This window comes from Sorex araneus, chromosome 5 (genome assembly GCF_027595985.1).
Source record: "Sorex araneus isolate mSorAra2 chromosome 5, mSorAra2.pri, whole genome shotgun sequence".
Taxonomy (NCBI): domain Eukaryota; kingdom Metazoa; phylum Chordata; class Mammalia; order Eulipotyphla; family Soricidae; genus Sorex; species Sorex araneus.
In genome coordinates, this window is record NC_073306.1 from 194095988 (window position 1) to 194111803 (window position 15816).

The 15816-nt window shown below is 34.6% G+C and overlaps 1 protein-coding gene across 1 annotated transcript in view; it reads right to left on the reverse strand.

Moving 5' to 3' along the window:
• UGT2A2 (UDP glucuronosyltransferase family 2 member A2) overlaps positions 1 to 15570 on the reverse strand; it is a 75909-nt gene extending 60339 nt beyond the window's left edge. Inside the window, exon 1 of the mRNA XM_004621685.2 lies at positions 14829 to 15570. Within this exon, the coding sequence (XP_004621742.1) occupies positions 14829 to 15570 (742 nt within the window). The remainder of the gene's footprint in view (positions 1 to 14828) is intronic.
• Between the last annotated feature and the right edge of the window lie 246 nt (positions 15571 to 15816).

Consider the following 15816-nt stretch of genomic DNA (forward strand, 5'->3'; position numbering starts at 1 on the left):
ATATAATATCTTATTACTCTTTTTATATAAGAAAAGTAATGTAGAACTCAGTTGAGGAAGAGGGGTCATTCTAATACATTTATAAAGATATATATATCTGTATTTGTTTACTTATATTTAACTTAAACATTTTAAATTCCTGAAAAAATAAAATTGCCCCTTTAAAAGTAATTTTGATTTTTCAAGAAAGTGAAAAATAAGCAGGCACTCTAAACAACAAAAATAAGAATATTGAGTTACAAGCTTTCTCCCAAATTTTATTAATTAATTTATTTATTTCTATGCCAGACAGATAATATATGGAAAGAGAGGAGATTAGAAAATTTGGGGGATTAGAAAATTTTGAAGGTTTGCCCAGATCCACTACTTTGGATATGCATATACATTGTTATAATTTTTTTTTCCTTTTTAGGTCACACCCGGCAATGCTCAGGGTTAAGTCCTGGCCCTGCACTCAGAAATTACTGCTGGCAGTGCTCTGAGGACCTTATGGGATGCCAGGATCCAACCCAGAATGGCTGCATGCAAGGCAAATGCCCTACCCGATGAACTATCACTCCAGCCCCTATTCTTCTAATGTTGATTCTCAAGGTCTAACATAGTTTTTTCAAATAAATTCCTTTACACAGAAGTTTACAGCAAGAAAAATCGTTGGCCTTTATTTACTCCACACTGCAAATGAGCAATTTTTTCTCCTCAGTGTTACCAACAAACTCAGGCTTCATATGAAAATTTTGTTCAAATTCAAAGTAGGGGAAGAAAGCTCTTGGAAAGAACGTTAACCCTGGGTTCAAAAACTTCCCACAGGAAAAAAACAAAAAGGTAAAAAGGCAGCCCCTTTTATGAGAAAATGAGACATCATGACTAAAAATCAGGAAAAGCAATTGATATCAGAACTGCTAATACAGTTATTTGAAATATTAGTATTACCTGACATTTAAGACTATTTTGTATAATTTGTTTAAAAGTATGAAAAGAAGTGCCAGAGTGATAGAATAGCAGGTGGAATGATGTCTCACAGGTGACTGACTTAAGTTCTATCCCCAGTACCCATGTGGACCTTTAAGCATTGCCAGGAGCACTTCCTCAGCATCACTGCTACTGCCCGCAAACAAAGCCAAACAAGGATGAAAGGATGAATGTAAAATTAAAAGACATAAGCAAGGAGCCAATGATTTTTAAAAAAGATTGTAAAAAATATTTTTAATTCTAGAACAAGTGGAATTAAAAACTCAGTGGGTTGATTTAAAAGTACATTAGACACAGCTGTAGAAGTAATGCACTAGAAATTAAATCTAGGGTCTCATTTATGTTTAAGTTAAACATAAATTAAAAATAAACTGAAAATATGATAGGGAGTTAAGAGCTACAGAGAAGAGGCTAAGATGTCTGAATCAAAGGCTTGTTTTGCCAAATTGGTATAACTGTTCTGAACATTTCCCTTTCTTGGGAGAGAATTTTCATGCAAAGATGACAATTAAATAATTACATTTGCATTCTTTTTTTACCAAATACACAACTTTTTCTGACATTGTAATGACAGCTTTGGGCATTACAAAGTTGCACTTTGAAACAGGGTTGAATTGTCAGCAATGCAAATTCATTGCGAATAAAGTATAATATTTTGTTGTGTCCTGCCACAATTATTACTATGATGTCTGCCAAATATGTTTTTTAATTGTATTATTCCTTTTTGTGGTTATCAATTGAGGTATTACAAGAAGATATGAAAAATATGTAAAAATAATATAAGTACTATTAGCAAGTGTCCAAGAGCTTCTTACAAGGTACTTATTAACTACTCAAGAAAAAATGGGAAGAAACTCACAAAAATAACTTATCTAAGAGATTAAATTTTTTAGAACTGCTAGTAACATATCCATTACATATCCTATATTGTGAAGGACATCAGAACAGTCTTTGTTTTTTTAAAATAAAAATTTCAAAGTCCCATCATCAAAAAAGTGGGAAAAATATAATTTATAAATAATCTAAAAAAGTTAGCCATGAATGTCTATAGAACTGCCACAAACTAGAGAAAAATGAGAATACTGGAAAGTAAATGAAGTAGGACATGACTGCTTACAGTAAAGAAAATGGGACTGATCATTGATATCATTTTGCTAATGTCCTCAAGTTTTTAATAAAAATTTGATTATGGTGCCATAAAATGTTAATATTGATAAATCATGAAGGTGAAAATGTTTCTAGTCATATATATATCCATGAAACAGTATTAAGGAATTACTTATTTATCATATTATCTTATATAAAACCCATAAAAATTACTCATTTAATGTAGTCTGTTAAGTTGTTATTTTATTGCCCAATTTGTCCCAGACTTTAAGAACTGTTTAACTTCTAAGTCTTGTGTCCCTTTGCTATTGTCATCATTTCTGAGCTAGAATCACGAAAATTTGCTAAAAGATGAATAATTTCCAGAAATTATTATTTCAATACGTTGTTCTGATACTATTTAAACTCCCTTACTGTCTTAACCTAAAAATTGACCACCTCTTATGGGAATGTTAACTTAGTATAGTAAAAAAAAAATTGGAATCTAGATGAGTGTCCTAGGTATGTTCATTCTTACTAGGGTTTTTGTTTTATTCAGCAAATAAAGGAATTCATGTATTTGTTTATGATAAAAATAAACACTTATTATTAATGTACCTGTGATTCTACTCTAAGTCCTTTCTTCAGTAGTAAAAAATGATTCCCAGTGAAACTGTAAGTTTACTAATTTCACTAGCCTTAGTAAACATGAGTTCTATAATTAGTATATCAGAATAATTAATAATCCATCTACCTGTACAAAACAAATTAGCAAAACAGAAGTAAATGTTGCTTTATAAATATTTCTCATTGGAATTGAGAGTGAAGTTGAAATTCTATACAAAATGAAAATAGTAAGTCTGTATGATTAGTAAGCATCACTGTATCACTGTCATCCCGCTGTTCATCGATTTACTCGAGCAGACACCAGTAACGCCTCCATTTGTCCCAGCCCTAAGATTTGTCCCAGTCTCTCCTTACTCATTTTTCCCAACGATTGGAGGCTATTTTTAGGGCCAGGAGAATGAGATCTGTTATTGTTACTGCTTTTGGCATATGGAATAAGCCATGGGGAGCTTGCCAGGCTCTTCCATGCAGGCAGGATACTCTCAGTAGCTTGTCGGGCTCTCTGAGAACCATATATACATATTTCCCTTTATGATGATGCAAAGCGGCCACGTGGTCCAGGAATATGTTCACTCATACCTGAGGCTTGGCCAGAGCGTGTGGAAAGTGGCCTGGAGCATGGTAGCAGTGTGGTAGTGGAGGTTGGTTGTCAGGGCTGGGTCCCTTAGGGCCAGGAGGGCTCTCACCTGCTCCCCTCTGGGGCACCCCTGGTGCGGAGCCCCAGTATATTTAATAAGTATTTTGTGAAAAAAATCCCAAGCAATAAGCATTTATTTCACAGGTTGGAAAAAATAAGAAATAGTCAATTCATTCATTCCTAAAAATTATAAACATATCTTTAAAAAAGTAAAGGAGAAATGTATTTAAGATATAATTTAATACTTGGATATCATTTAGCTAAAATCAAAAATTACTGGACCAGAACTACTTGGAAGAAAAATGGAAACACTAAGTACAAAATATTAGAAGCTAGTCCAAGTAAAACAGATTTTAGAAGAGCATAAGCATAAAATAATTATAAAATTAAAGATAAGATGAAAAAATTATGTTACAGATATTAATCACTGATCACTGTCATCCCATTGCTCATTGATTTGCTCAAGTGGACACCAGTAAAGTCTCTGTTGTGAGACTTGTTACTGTTTTTGGCATATAGAATATGCCACGGGTAGCTTGCCAGGCTCTGCCATGTGGACGAGATATGAATATAAATAATCACTCTAAAATATGAAATATTTTATTTCACTAAACAAGACACTGAGTGAGTATATGTTTCAAAAGCCTGAACAAATTTTTGCTTATAAGAAACAGAATCAACATTAGAGAAAGACAGAAACTTGTGACGTGGCAGGAAGATATTTCCTGGTGATGGGCAAGCTGGAGGCAGTTTGAGACACAGAATCTACCATAATTGAAAAAAACGAGCTGTACCACCAGCAGTGACCATGCAATGACAGGCAGCAGAAATGAGAAAAATCAGCTAGGACTCAGGTTCAGTTCCTGGAACTGAAACTGTTTTGGTTTCCCAGAAATCAGTGTGTGAGCTCGCCTGGAGCATTCCTAGACTCAGCAAGTGGACTCAAACGATGCATAACTAGCCAACCTGACCCACTTGGAAAGTTCTTGAGCCCAGCAAGTGGACTCAATTGGTCACCATGTGCCATATCAGCAATAACTAGTGCCAGAAATTGTCTTTTGTTAACTGAAAAGAATGGGTAGTTTATGTAATCATATGCTATATGAAACTAGAGTCGGGGTGCTTGTCATGAAATCGCTGTGTTGGTGTGGACTTGGACCATAGCTTGAGCTAGCAATAAAATCCCTTGCTTTTGCATCACAAGAGTGGTTCCTCTTCCTTATTCTGAGACCCAGTAATACTCTTGGTTAACATAATGATGGCTGCATTGCATTAATGCCTGGCTAATCCCACAGGTGGCTGTGGTTTTTCAAAGTGGGCACCACTCATGTAACCCCCAGTTAATTTCTTCCTAACACTACCTTATTGAGAAAAGAAATGACTAACCGGCACCTTAATCCCCCAGATCTCTTTCAGGCAGGTAGCGGGGGACACTGATAGTGTATTTGAAAGAATCACCTCAAGAGTACATAGGCCCCATGAGGAAACTATAGAAAAACACAAAGAGATAGATGAAGACAAGGAATGCCTACATACATAATCTTTCTGATAAAGAATTCAGAGACAAAATAGTGAGGATGTTTAATGAGCTCAGACAAGTAGTAGAATGGAAATCAAATAAATACAAGAGGATATGAAAGAAATAGTGGAACAGACAGTCAATAATACACAATAATAATAATAGTCAAAATACAGGAGGAAATGAGAACAGAAACAGAAATGGCATTAATGAACAATTTGGTAGGTGATATGAATAACTAATGGGTGCCTTTAGCAGCAGAGAAACAATAGCTGAAGACAGAATCAGTGAGCTTGAGGTTAAGATGCAGAAAACCTCCAGAGAACAGCAAAAGATGGAGAAAGTCCTCAAAATAACTCAAGGCCAGAAGAGAGAACTATCAGATAAAATTCCAGAGGAACAACATAAAAATCACTTGAGTCCTAGAGCGACAGGGAAGCAACAAGATAGTAAGAGTTAAAGGCATCATTGCTAAAAATTTTCCAGAGCTGGAAAATGCAGGCATCTTAATCCAAGAAGCCCCAATGGTACCAGCTAACAGAGACCCTAATAAAAAGATTCTAAGACACATCCTAATCAGAATGATGGACACCCTAGATAGAGATACAATAGTGAAAGCACCAAGATCAAACAAAGAGATTGCACACAAAGGAGCATCCCCTAGATTTATAGAAGAAGTATTATATGAAACCCTCTGAGCCAGAGGACAATAGTTGGATACAGTTTAAAAACTCAAGGAAATGATGCTTGCAAGAAAAATTTATCCAGCTTATCTTATCTTATCTTATCTTACTTAGATTTAAAGTAATAATAGACAAATTCATGGATAAACAACAGGGTAGGAACATAATGACTCAAAAACAAATCTACAAAGCAAAATTTAAGGGACTACTATAGGGCAAGTCAAGTCCCACAAACACTACAGTCCTTGAAAGTGAGATGGAACAAGACCCCATAGCGATAATCTCTTTCAATGTCAATGGTCTAAACACACCAATCAAAAGACACAGGACGGCAAAATTAATTATAAATTGAATCCAACATTCTGTTGTCTATGAGAAATGCACTGGAATAGTCAAAGCAAACACAAACTCAAAATGAAAGGCTGGACAACAATTTATGGTGAAAACTCTCAGCAAAATGGGCATTGAAGGAACTTTCCTCGATATAGTCAAAGCCATATACCACAATTCTTGGCAAGAATCATTCTCAATGGGGATAAACAAAAAGCCTTCCTTCTAAGATCAGGGACAAGACAAGGTTGTCCACTCTTGCCACTATTATTCAATATAGTACTGGAAGTTCTTGCCATAGCAGTTAGGCAAGGAAAATATATAAAAGGCATACAGATAGGAAAGGAAGAGGTCAAGTTATTTGTGGACGATATGTTATTATACTTAGAAAATCCTAAAGACTCTACAAAAAAGCTCCTAGAAACAATAGGTTTGTATAGTAAAGTGCAGGTTACAAAATCAACTCCCCAAAGTCAATGGTTTTTCTATATAAAATAATGAAAGAGAAATTAAAACAAACCCATTCACAATAATGCCTCAGAAAAATCAAGTACCTCAGAATCAGCTTAACCAAAGAAGTGAAGGACATATACAAAGAAAATTAGAAAACACTACTTCAAGAAATAATAGAGGACACTAGGAAATGGAGACACATCCCCTGCTCATGGATAGGGAGGATTAACATGATCAAAATGGCAATAATCCCCAAAGCACTATACAGATTTAGTGTGGTCCCTATAAGGAAACCCATGTCATTTTTCAAAGTAATAGACAAAACACTCCTGAAATTCATATGGAACAATAAACTCCCACAAATTGCTAAAGCAGTGCTTGGGAAAAAGAAGATGGGTGGCATCACCCTCCCCAACTTCAAACTGTACTACAGACCAGTAATAATTAAAACAGCATGGTATTGTACTAGAAACAGACATACATGTACTAGAAACACACAAAATTACCTATTAATTTGAAAATAATAGGATAGCACAATACATCAACAGCATGGTTACATTTAAGAAAACAATGGAACAGACTCTCAAATATATGATCACTTAATCTTTGACAAAGGAGCAAGAAATGTGAAGTGGAACAAGGAAAGCGTTTTCAACAAGTGGTGCTGAAAAAACTTGACAGCTACATGCAAAAAAAAAAAAGGACTCTGATCTCTGTCTAACACCAGGCACAAAAGAGTCAGATCAAAGTGGGTTAAAGACCTCAATATCAGACCCGAATCCATAAGGTACTTAGAGGAAAATGTAGCAAGAACCCTCCATGATATTAAAGCTAAAATTATCTTTGAGGACAAAATACCACTCACTGAGCAAGTGGAAACAAACATTAAAAAATGGTACTACATTAAACTAAGATGCTTCTGCACCTCAAAAGAAACAATGACCAAAAATAGAGGGAGAGTCCACAAAATTAGAAAGAATATTCCCCAATACCTATTTGATCACTGTCACTGTATCACTGTCATCCCATTGTTCATTGATTTGTTTGAGTGGGCCCCTCTAAGAGTGATTTCTGAGTTGAAGCCATGAAAAGCCCTCAGCACTGTTAATTGTATACCCCAAATCAAATAACATACATATACCCATATATCAAGTGATTAAATATATTTATGTTTTTGTTAAATTACATATTGAGCTCACAAAGTTAAATTAATCTCACTGTGTTTTGCTGCCTCATATATAAAAGATAATTATTGGCTGATTATGTTTGTGTAGTGAGGGTAGGTGATTTGAAATAAATTCTGTAGAATCTCTATCAAATATCTTGGTACCAAGTAGACACTTATTGAGTGTCTATTTTATAAAATAACAATAATATTGTGCAATTAGCAAGCACATCACAGTAAATATGTGAAGAGAAATAGACCACAGATGGTTGATGGATCACGAAATGAATACTTTATACTATTTATAATATAAACAACTTTGTACTGTTATTTGACCAGTTAAAATGAGTGGATTAGTTAAAAGAAAAACTTCAGATCTAAGAGCAAATAAAAATGAATTATAAAAACTAAACGTAGAACTTAATCTATTCTGTTACTTGTAGAAAAATCTTTGGAGGGCAGAACAGATAGCTTAAAGGGGGAAAGGCATGTTTTCCGCATGGGAGGTCACTTTCAATTCTTGACATTGCATATTCCTACCAAACACTGCCTTGAGTGACCCCTGGTGCTAAGGTTCAGCCTCCAGATCAAAAATAAATAAAGAGGATTATAGATCATCCATATTAGCATCCTATTTCGGAGGCTTAGTTTTTTCAGTTTTGTTTTGAGAGTGGAGGGTACACCAAGTTAGGGCTATCCTGTCAGGGATCACTCCTGACAGGATTTGGGGGATCATATGGGGTGGCAGAGATGAGACCACATAGGATGCACATAAGGCAACCCCCCAAACCCATTGTACTCAGGCTCTGATGTGAGACACCTGATAACTAGTTATACTTTATACTTTCTGTATTAACGTCTGAAAATTATCTATTAAATTGAAACTAATAGATAGCACAGTACATCAACAGCATAATTACATTTTAAAAAACAAGAAGAAAATAACAAATATTTGTGATAATGGAGAGCAAATGAAATCCTAGTAAATTCTTCATGGAACTAGATTTCAATAGTTTACTAAAGATAAGCATACTCATATCTTATAATCTAGAATTTCTGCTGAGATATACCCTATATCATACCATTAGTATATTCAGCAGAAGATATATATATATGTGTGTATATATGTATGTATATATATATGTATATATATATTCAAGCCTGCTTGGATAGGGACTGGGACTCCTCCACCCAGATCCCTCATTTTCCAGTAGCTTGGCAGCCTTACCACAAACTGCCCCCTGTGCCCTGTAATCCTATCAACGGCCAAGATCCAAAGACAATAAAACAAAGCTCCTGGAAGCGCACAGCCACATTTGTGGCCGCACGATCTCTTATAGCCTAGTTCTCCCTCTCAGAGAACCTGGCAAGGTACTGAGAGCATCCTACCCACATGGCAGAGCCTGGCAAGCTTTCCGTGTTGTACTCGATATGCCAAAAATAGTAACAATGATGGGTCTCATTCCCCTTAACCTGAAATAGCCTCCAATGTGGCACCGCTGGGAAGAACGAGTAAAGAGAGACTGCTAAAATCTCAGGGCTAGGACGAATCGAGACGTTACTGGTGCCCACTTGAGAAAATCGATGATCAATGGGATGACAGTGATACAGTGATATCATATATATGAATGTTCTAAGAAATGTTTCACAAGTAACACAGACTGAATTATTCTGCATATACATAAGCAGTATATTGTTTCACAAGTAACACAAACTGAGTTATTCTGCATGTACATAAGCAGTATATATAAAATGTGTAACTTAAGTGAATAACATCTATATAATTTTAAATGATCAAACTCTGCCAACATACAAAAATTTATGTAAATATAATAACATGATAGAAATAAAAGAAAACAAAAGATGAAAGATGAATATAGAGCATAAGCTTTGTTAGTGCACAGTTTAAAACCACTCTAAATTAACTCATTGTATTAGAAGTTAATAAAGTGATTATACTTAGATAAGCATGATAGTAGTGTTCAGGAAAAGAATAAGGAGGGCAGAGTGACAGTACAATGGGGAAAGTACTTCCTTGTACAGGTTTGGCCCAAGTTCAATCCCCAGCATCATATTATGGTATCCTGAGCCTACCAGCAGTGATCCCAGAGGACAGAGACTGGAGTAAGCCCTGAGCACTGCTAAGAGTAACCCCAAACCAACCAACCAAACAAAAAAAGCCCACAAAAAGAGAAAAGGGTGAAAGGAAATAGAAAGAATGATAAATTATAATGCAATAGTGTTTTCTCTTGACTTCAGTGCTAGTTGAATGGTGAGCTAATATGTTGAAACTGCAATGATATGTAAAATCTGTGACTTTTATTTTACTTCAAAATAGTTACACAGTCTATACATTTCACAATTAATCTTTTTATTACTACATATTAAACCAATGAGTTGTTTAGTGAGACTTCAAAGGTAAAACAAGAATTCTTCTGGTAATTGAAGATAACAATTGTCTTAATCCAGAAACTATAAGGCTTATTGGTTTAGTAACAGGAAGATCACATTCACCAAGCAGTGGTCACTGTTCATTTTAGTATTATAATCATTAGTTTTTTTTGAGTTCCCATTCAAAGGGTAATCTAATACAACGAAGAACTCATGTTCTCCCTACCATATTCAATAAGTCTAAAAGGTCCCAGTCTTACTCAATCACTGGCATGGAATTAAAAATTACAAGCAAAAAAAGCTCCTTATCTCCTTGCACTCTTAATGAAATCAAGTTTCTGAATGATTTTTGTTTGGTCGCAGAATTGCTGAAGGGACCTATTAACAGCAGAAAAGCCAAAAACTTGAAAGCAAGCTAATGTATATATTAAACCATTTTTAAAAAGCATATATTTTGTAAATGAAATAAAATAAATAAAAAACATGTGCTCTTAAAAATATCATAGGATTTAACATAGAAAATAGCATATAACAAGGAAGATTCCTGGGAAATGTTGGGAGTCTGGCAATGGGAATTTAATTAAGGATAGAATACAGAAAAACAAATATAAATATATAAAAATTAGTTTAGCTCAGTGCCAGGCTATTAATAGTAAAATAGAAATGTGAAAGGGAAATGATAAAATGAAAAAGTTTCCCTCCATGGATGAGAAAGTTAGTGTTAGTTAAAGGGAAACAAAATTAAGACAAAGTTAACTTTCCTGGGGTTGAGGTTGCAGAAATGTATGAAAAGGAACCAAGATGTCACTGAAAAGGTAAACTCAGGGTGCCTTGATCAAGCAGTTCATAGATGAATATGCTTTTCAAACTCCTGAACTGGCCTGGGAATGTTAGAGACAGACTGGGAAACCAGGAGACCACAAAAATGGCAACAAGCTTTTTAGAACTATTTTCATCACATCAGTCAGCCTTTGTATAGCTGAAGCAGAGTCTACATCTGGCAAAACCTAACTTTCTGAGAACAAACATACTGTGTACCTGATCTCGCTGAAGCAAGAGAAGATGCCAGATTAAGTGTAATTAAAGGTAATCAATAGAACATTTATCCTGTGAAAGATTCATGAATGGATCCGCTCCTGGATTTCAGTAATGATTGTCTCATTCTCAGATATGTCCGTTCAATTACAAACTATTCACGTTCATTGTCAGTTAAAAGAATTTTAAACTTAAATTGATCATCTGGATGTTTGGCTACATCCAGAACACTTTAAGATTTTCTTATTGATAGGAAACAGGATTTAAATATGTTATTATTGTTGTTATTGTTATTTATTCTGGTTTGAAGCAATACCCGGTTGTACTCAAGATCTACTCTTGACGCTGTGCTAAAGGGCTACTCCCTGGTGGGCCCAGGAGATCATGCGATACCAGGAACTGAACACAGACCTCCTGCATGCACCAGGTGTCCCAGGGCTTTGGGAGATCACTATAGTTTTATAACAAGCTTTTTAAAGGATGGCAGTTAGATTGCTTTTAGCTACTTCTATTTTCTTCAACAGAATTTTTTTTTTCTGTTACTTAACATGATCAGGGTTTCTTTTAATTTACATTACCCACATAAAAGAAGAACAATCATTGTAATGAAAACCCCACAGAAATTTTGTTATCAGATATTTCTATATTATCCTATGCTCAAAGGAATAATTAGGTATAAAGTTCCAGATCCTTTTCTCTGTTTGCAACTCTCATGTGACACTAATACTTTAAGAACGTAATCGTAAACAAAAAGGCAGATTGAATTCTACAAATTCTTTTCTTTAAATAACATAATTCAATGTCAACTAAAATAGCAACGATCAATTTTCTTTGTAAAAGGAGCTGTATAAAGGATTTAAAAAATAACATATTTAATTTCTTTAAATGTGATATTTCTGAAACTAGATTATTGTCTTGTGAAAAAGAGAAGCATGGAAAATTCTGTTTTCAAGCACTTTCCAACATATTATGTAATTTATTATCACTGACTTTGAGAAAGAAAATTTAGTACACTTCACAGGTATTTATTTTCTAAGTAGCATTTAATAAATCCTTTCTATGTTAAAAAGAATCCCATGATTTCTGAATAGTGTACTTCAATTGCAGAATTCTTCTAAGGTTAAGTGTATGCAATATAGGTTTGGTTTTTTTTTTTTTGATTGAGTACAGTATGTCTGCAAAAAAATGGTGTTATCTGATCATAAAGAAAATATGAAACTACTCCATTTTAAGTAGGAGAAACATTCTGACTCAAAGTTTGTTATTTTTCTGGGATCAGACCATTAGAAAGTGGAACTTGACCCCAGAACCTATGTGCTTTCCAAGATCCTTCAATTTCTTACCTTTTGCTATTTTTCTTAATTTTTTTATCCTCTTACTCAAACAATACAGGTCTTTATTCAATACCTGAAATATATGGACTCATCATTATTACAAAAAAATTAAATCTAGAGAAATAGTGCTAATGACATCTAATTTAAGGCAACATGTTATTGAGCAATATAGGACTTTAGAATCCAGAGTAAATATAGTAAAATTCAAGGAAAAGAATATAAAAATATAGGATTTTGCTTTCAAAATGCCAATTGACATATCTTTAAAGTTATATGTAACATTGAACTACTTTGACTATGCTTTATTGATATGTGATATGTTAAATATATTTGATATCAACACTATGAACACTATGATGAAATTTAAAAGTTTAAATGTGTGCTACCTCCTGTAAATGATACAAACTAGAAAAGTATTTAAATGATAGGATATTAGTCTATATCCTAATTGACTATAGGATATTAGTCTATGTCCTATCATTTAAATACAAATTTTTGGAAAGATAAAACTATCAATTTATATTTACAAAAGTTATGATTAAGGTCAAGGTGAAAATAATGATTTTCTGTACCCATAGCTTGCCAAAGATCTGTCCTTATTCTGTGCCTGACTCATTTTTTCACCAGGAAACCTATTGGCTAAAACCTTCATTCCTTCAGATCTTTGTTTAAATGATACTTTAAAAAAGTTTTTTTAGTTGAATCACCATGGAATACAGTTAGAAAACTCAGGTTTGAGTTTCAGTCCTACAATGGTCAAACATTCATCCCTCCACCAACTGCACATTCTCCACCACCAATATCCCCAGTATTACACCCCCCCTTTCCAGCCCTCCCCCTGCCTCTATGGCAGATACTTCCCCCACACTATCTCTTTACTTTTGCGCATTATGGTTTGCAATACAGAGACTGAGAGGCTATCATGTTTGGTCCTTTATCTACTTCCAGCACACATCTCCCATCCTGAAAGATTCCTCCAACCATCATTAACTTAGTGATCCCTTTTTGATTGCAGCTGCCTTCTCCCCCAGCTCATGAGGCAGGCTTCCAACTATGGAGCAATATTCCTGGCCCTGGAGTCTACTGTCCTTGGATGTCAGTCTCATATTATGTTATTTTATATTCCACAAATGGGTGCAGTCATTCTCTCTGTCCCTCTCTTTCTGGCTCATTTCACCTAGCATGATACTCTCCATGACCATTCACTTATAAGCAAATTTCATTAAATGATACTGTTTAGCACTTGGAATTTTCCAGGGCCAGTCTAGATAAAACAGCGAGCCTACTCCAAAAACCATCTCTTCCCTTAATTTTACCATATGGCAGATATTCACAGTGCAATTTTCTCTCTTTAAAAAAATCACTTCCTGATTTTTCGTTTTGGAGTGTAAATACCATTATGTGCCTATCTTGCTAACCGTTGAATTCTTAGAGTAAGTGGCAGTAATTATTTTTAGAGTAAGTAAGTAGCAGGTGATAAGTTGGTGGTCTATCAGTACTTACTTGCAGAAAGAAAGCTAACAAGGAGGGAAAGTAGAAAGGAGATGGAGCAAAGCTGAAAGGGCATGTAAAAAGGGAAAAAATTCCATTGCTTTCTATTTCATTTTTCTTATTTTTTCCCCCGCTTTTTGTGTCACACCTGGCGATGCACAGGGGTCACTCCTGGATCTGCACTCAGGAATTATCCCTGGTGGTGCTCAGGGGACCATATGGGATGCTGAGAATCTAACCCGGGTTGGCTGCGTGCAAGGCAAACACCCTAAACGCTGTGCTATCTCTCCAGCCCCCCAAATCGCTTTGCTTTCATAAGAAAGTAATGCTGGAAGCATCAATAGTTTATTTCTACTGTTAATCAAAATTCTGCTGCTATTGGCGTATCCAGACTAGAAAACATCCAAGTGAGGGGAGAATACAAAAGTAAAATTAGAAAGATTCATCAGAGTCATAAAGAAAACTCATAACAGCTCAAGTTCTTTTGTTAATACTCATAAGAAATCTGTGAATCATGGCAACTCAAGGCTCACTAGAGACTGCTGAGAAATTAAGCTAGATATAGTCTGAACCCAAATACCCAACAAAACAAACTGAGTAAATAACAGAGTAAATAACAGTGATAGATAGAGATATAAATTTAATTGTAAATGACAGAGATAGAAAGAGATATAAATTCAATTGTTCAATGTCTAATTTCAAGTAATTTAAAGACTCTTGATAAAGAAAATGAGGGAAAGTAAATAATGTCATCACATCAAGAAGTTTGTCAGAATAGTTTTGTCATAAGTTATTCTAGTAAAATTACCATAATATTTATTTGAAGTTTGTTTATATGCTGTGGCGAATATTTCTATAGACATACAAGAATTTTCATTGCGATAGTAGAACACATAAATACCACCATTAGATTTTTAGCTAATTACGCAAAGATAACTTGCATAATTAGTTAATTATGCAAAATTTAGCTAATTATGTCAAAGACAAATGTGCAGTATGTCTTTGCTCAAGATTGGCATATGCACTGAGATGTAATATTTGCTCTATTAATAATGTTAATAAGTAAAGTCATTGAAGTCATTGATACCAAAATATTTTAGGGACTTACCTAGAATTTTGCTGTAGTATGAATTCCATTCTCCCCAGTAGGATTGAAAAATATAATCTTGTAGATGATAAGATATGGTATTTTTAACCCTTTCTCCAAAGGTCATTTGATCAGTGAGCTCTGACAACGCTGCGGGTACATAGGAGACTGGTGCTGGAATTTTTCCACAGTGTCTTTCCACGGTTGAAGCCGGGGAGAACCTCAATGTATATATAAATGGAATTCCTAATTTCAGAGCAACTAGATCCCCACAGATTGTTACTGGGTCTGCAATCAACACATCAAAACCGCCCCTTTGAAGTTTAGTCATTAATTCAAGATTGTGCAATACTCCATCACAGATTTGTATATTAATTCGAAAAAAGGTATCTAGTAGGTTTCCTAGTTCTTTGTAGAATCTCCAGAGTGTGAGAGGTGTTGGTCTATGGTCTAGCCAAAGAGCTATCATATGTTCAATTAAATCATCTATATTATTGTTGTTGAAGGAAACAGGCACTTCTTGAAAATTCACAGAAGAATCAGGATTTGACTTGATGAATAGAGTTGTTGATGCAGCAAGTACAGTTACGTTGTGATTTTTCTTAACCAACTCTTCTAGAATGATCTTAATATTTAACCAGTGGCTGCCATCCGTAGGCCAAATCAGCACATTTCCACTTAGAACAATTTCAGTCAGAATCAAATTTAAGACCAGCAGCTGTACAAACTTCTTAGGCATCATATGGTCCATTATGAAAACCATTCTACTGTAGAATATTTGAAATGAAAAGAAACCTTCAAAGTATATTTAGGTAGATTTCTTCAAATGAAAATAATATTTGCTACTGTAGCTAAACTCATTCGTATGGAAATTGATCTATAGATTAAAGAAAAACAATTTAATTTGAGTTATTTTATACATTATTATGTTTATTTCACACCAGAGAAGAAATTAATTCCTTTTTTAATGAAAAGGTTGTAAGAATTTTATCTGTGTGCTTTGTGATGA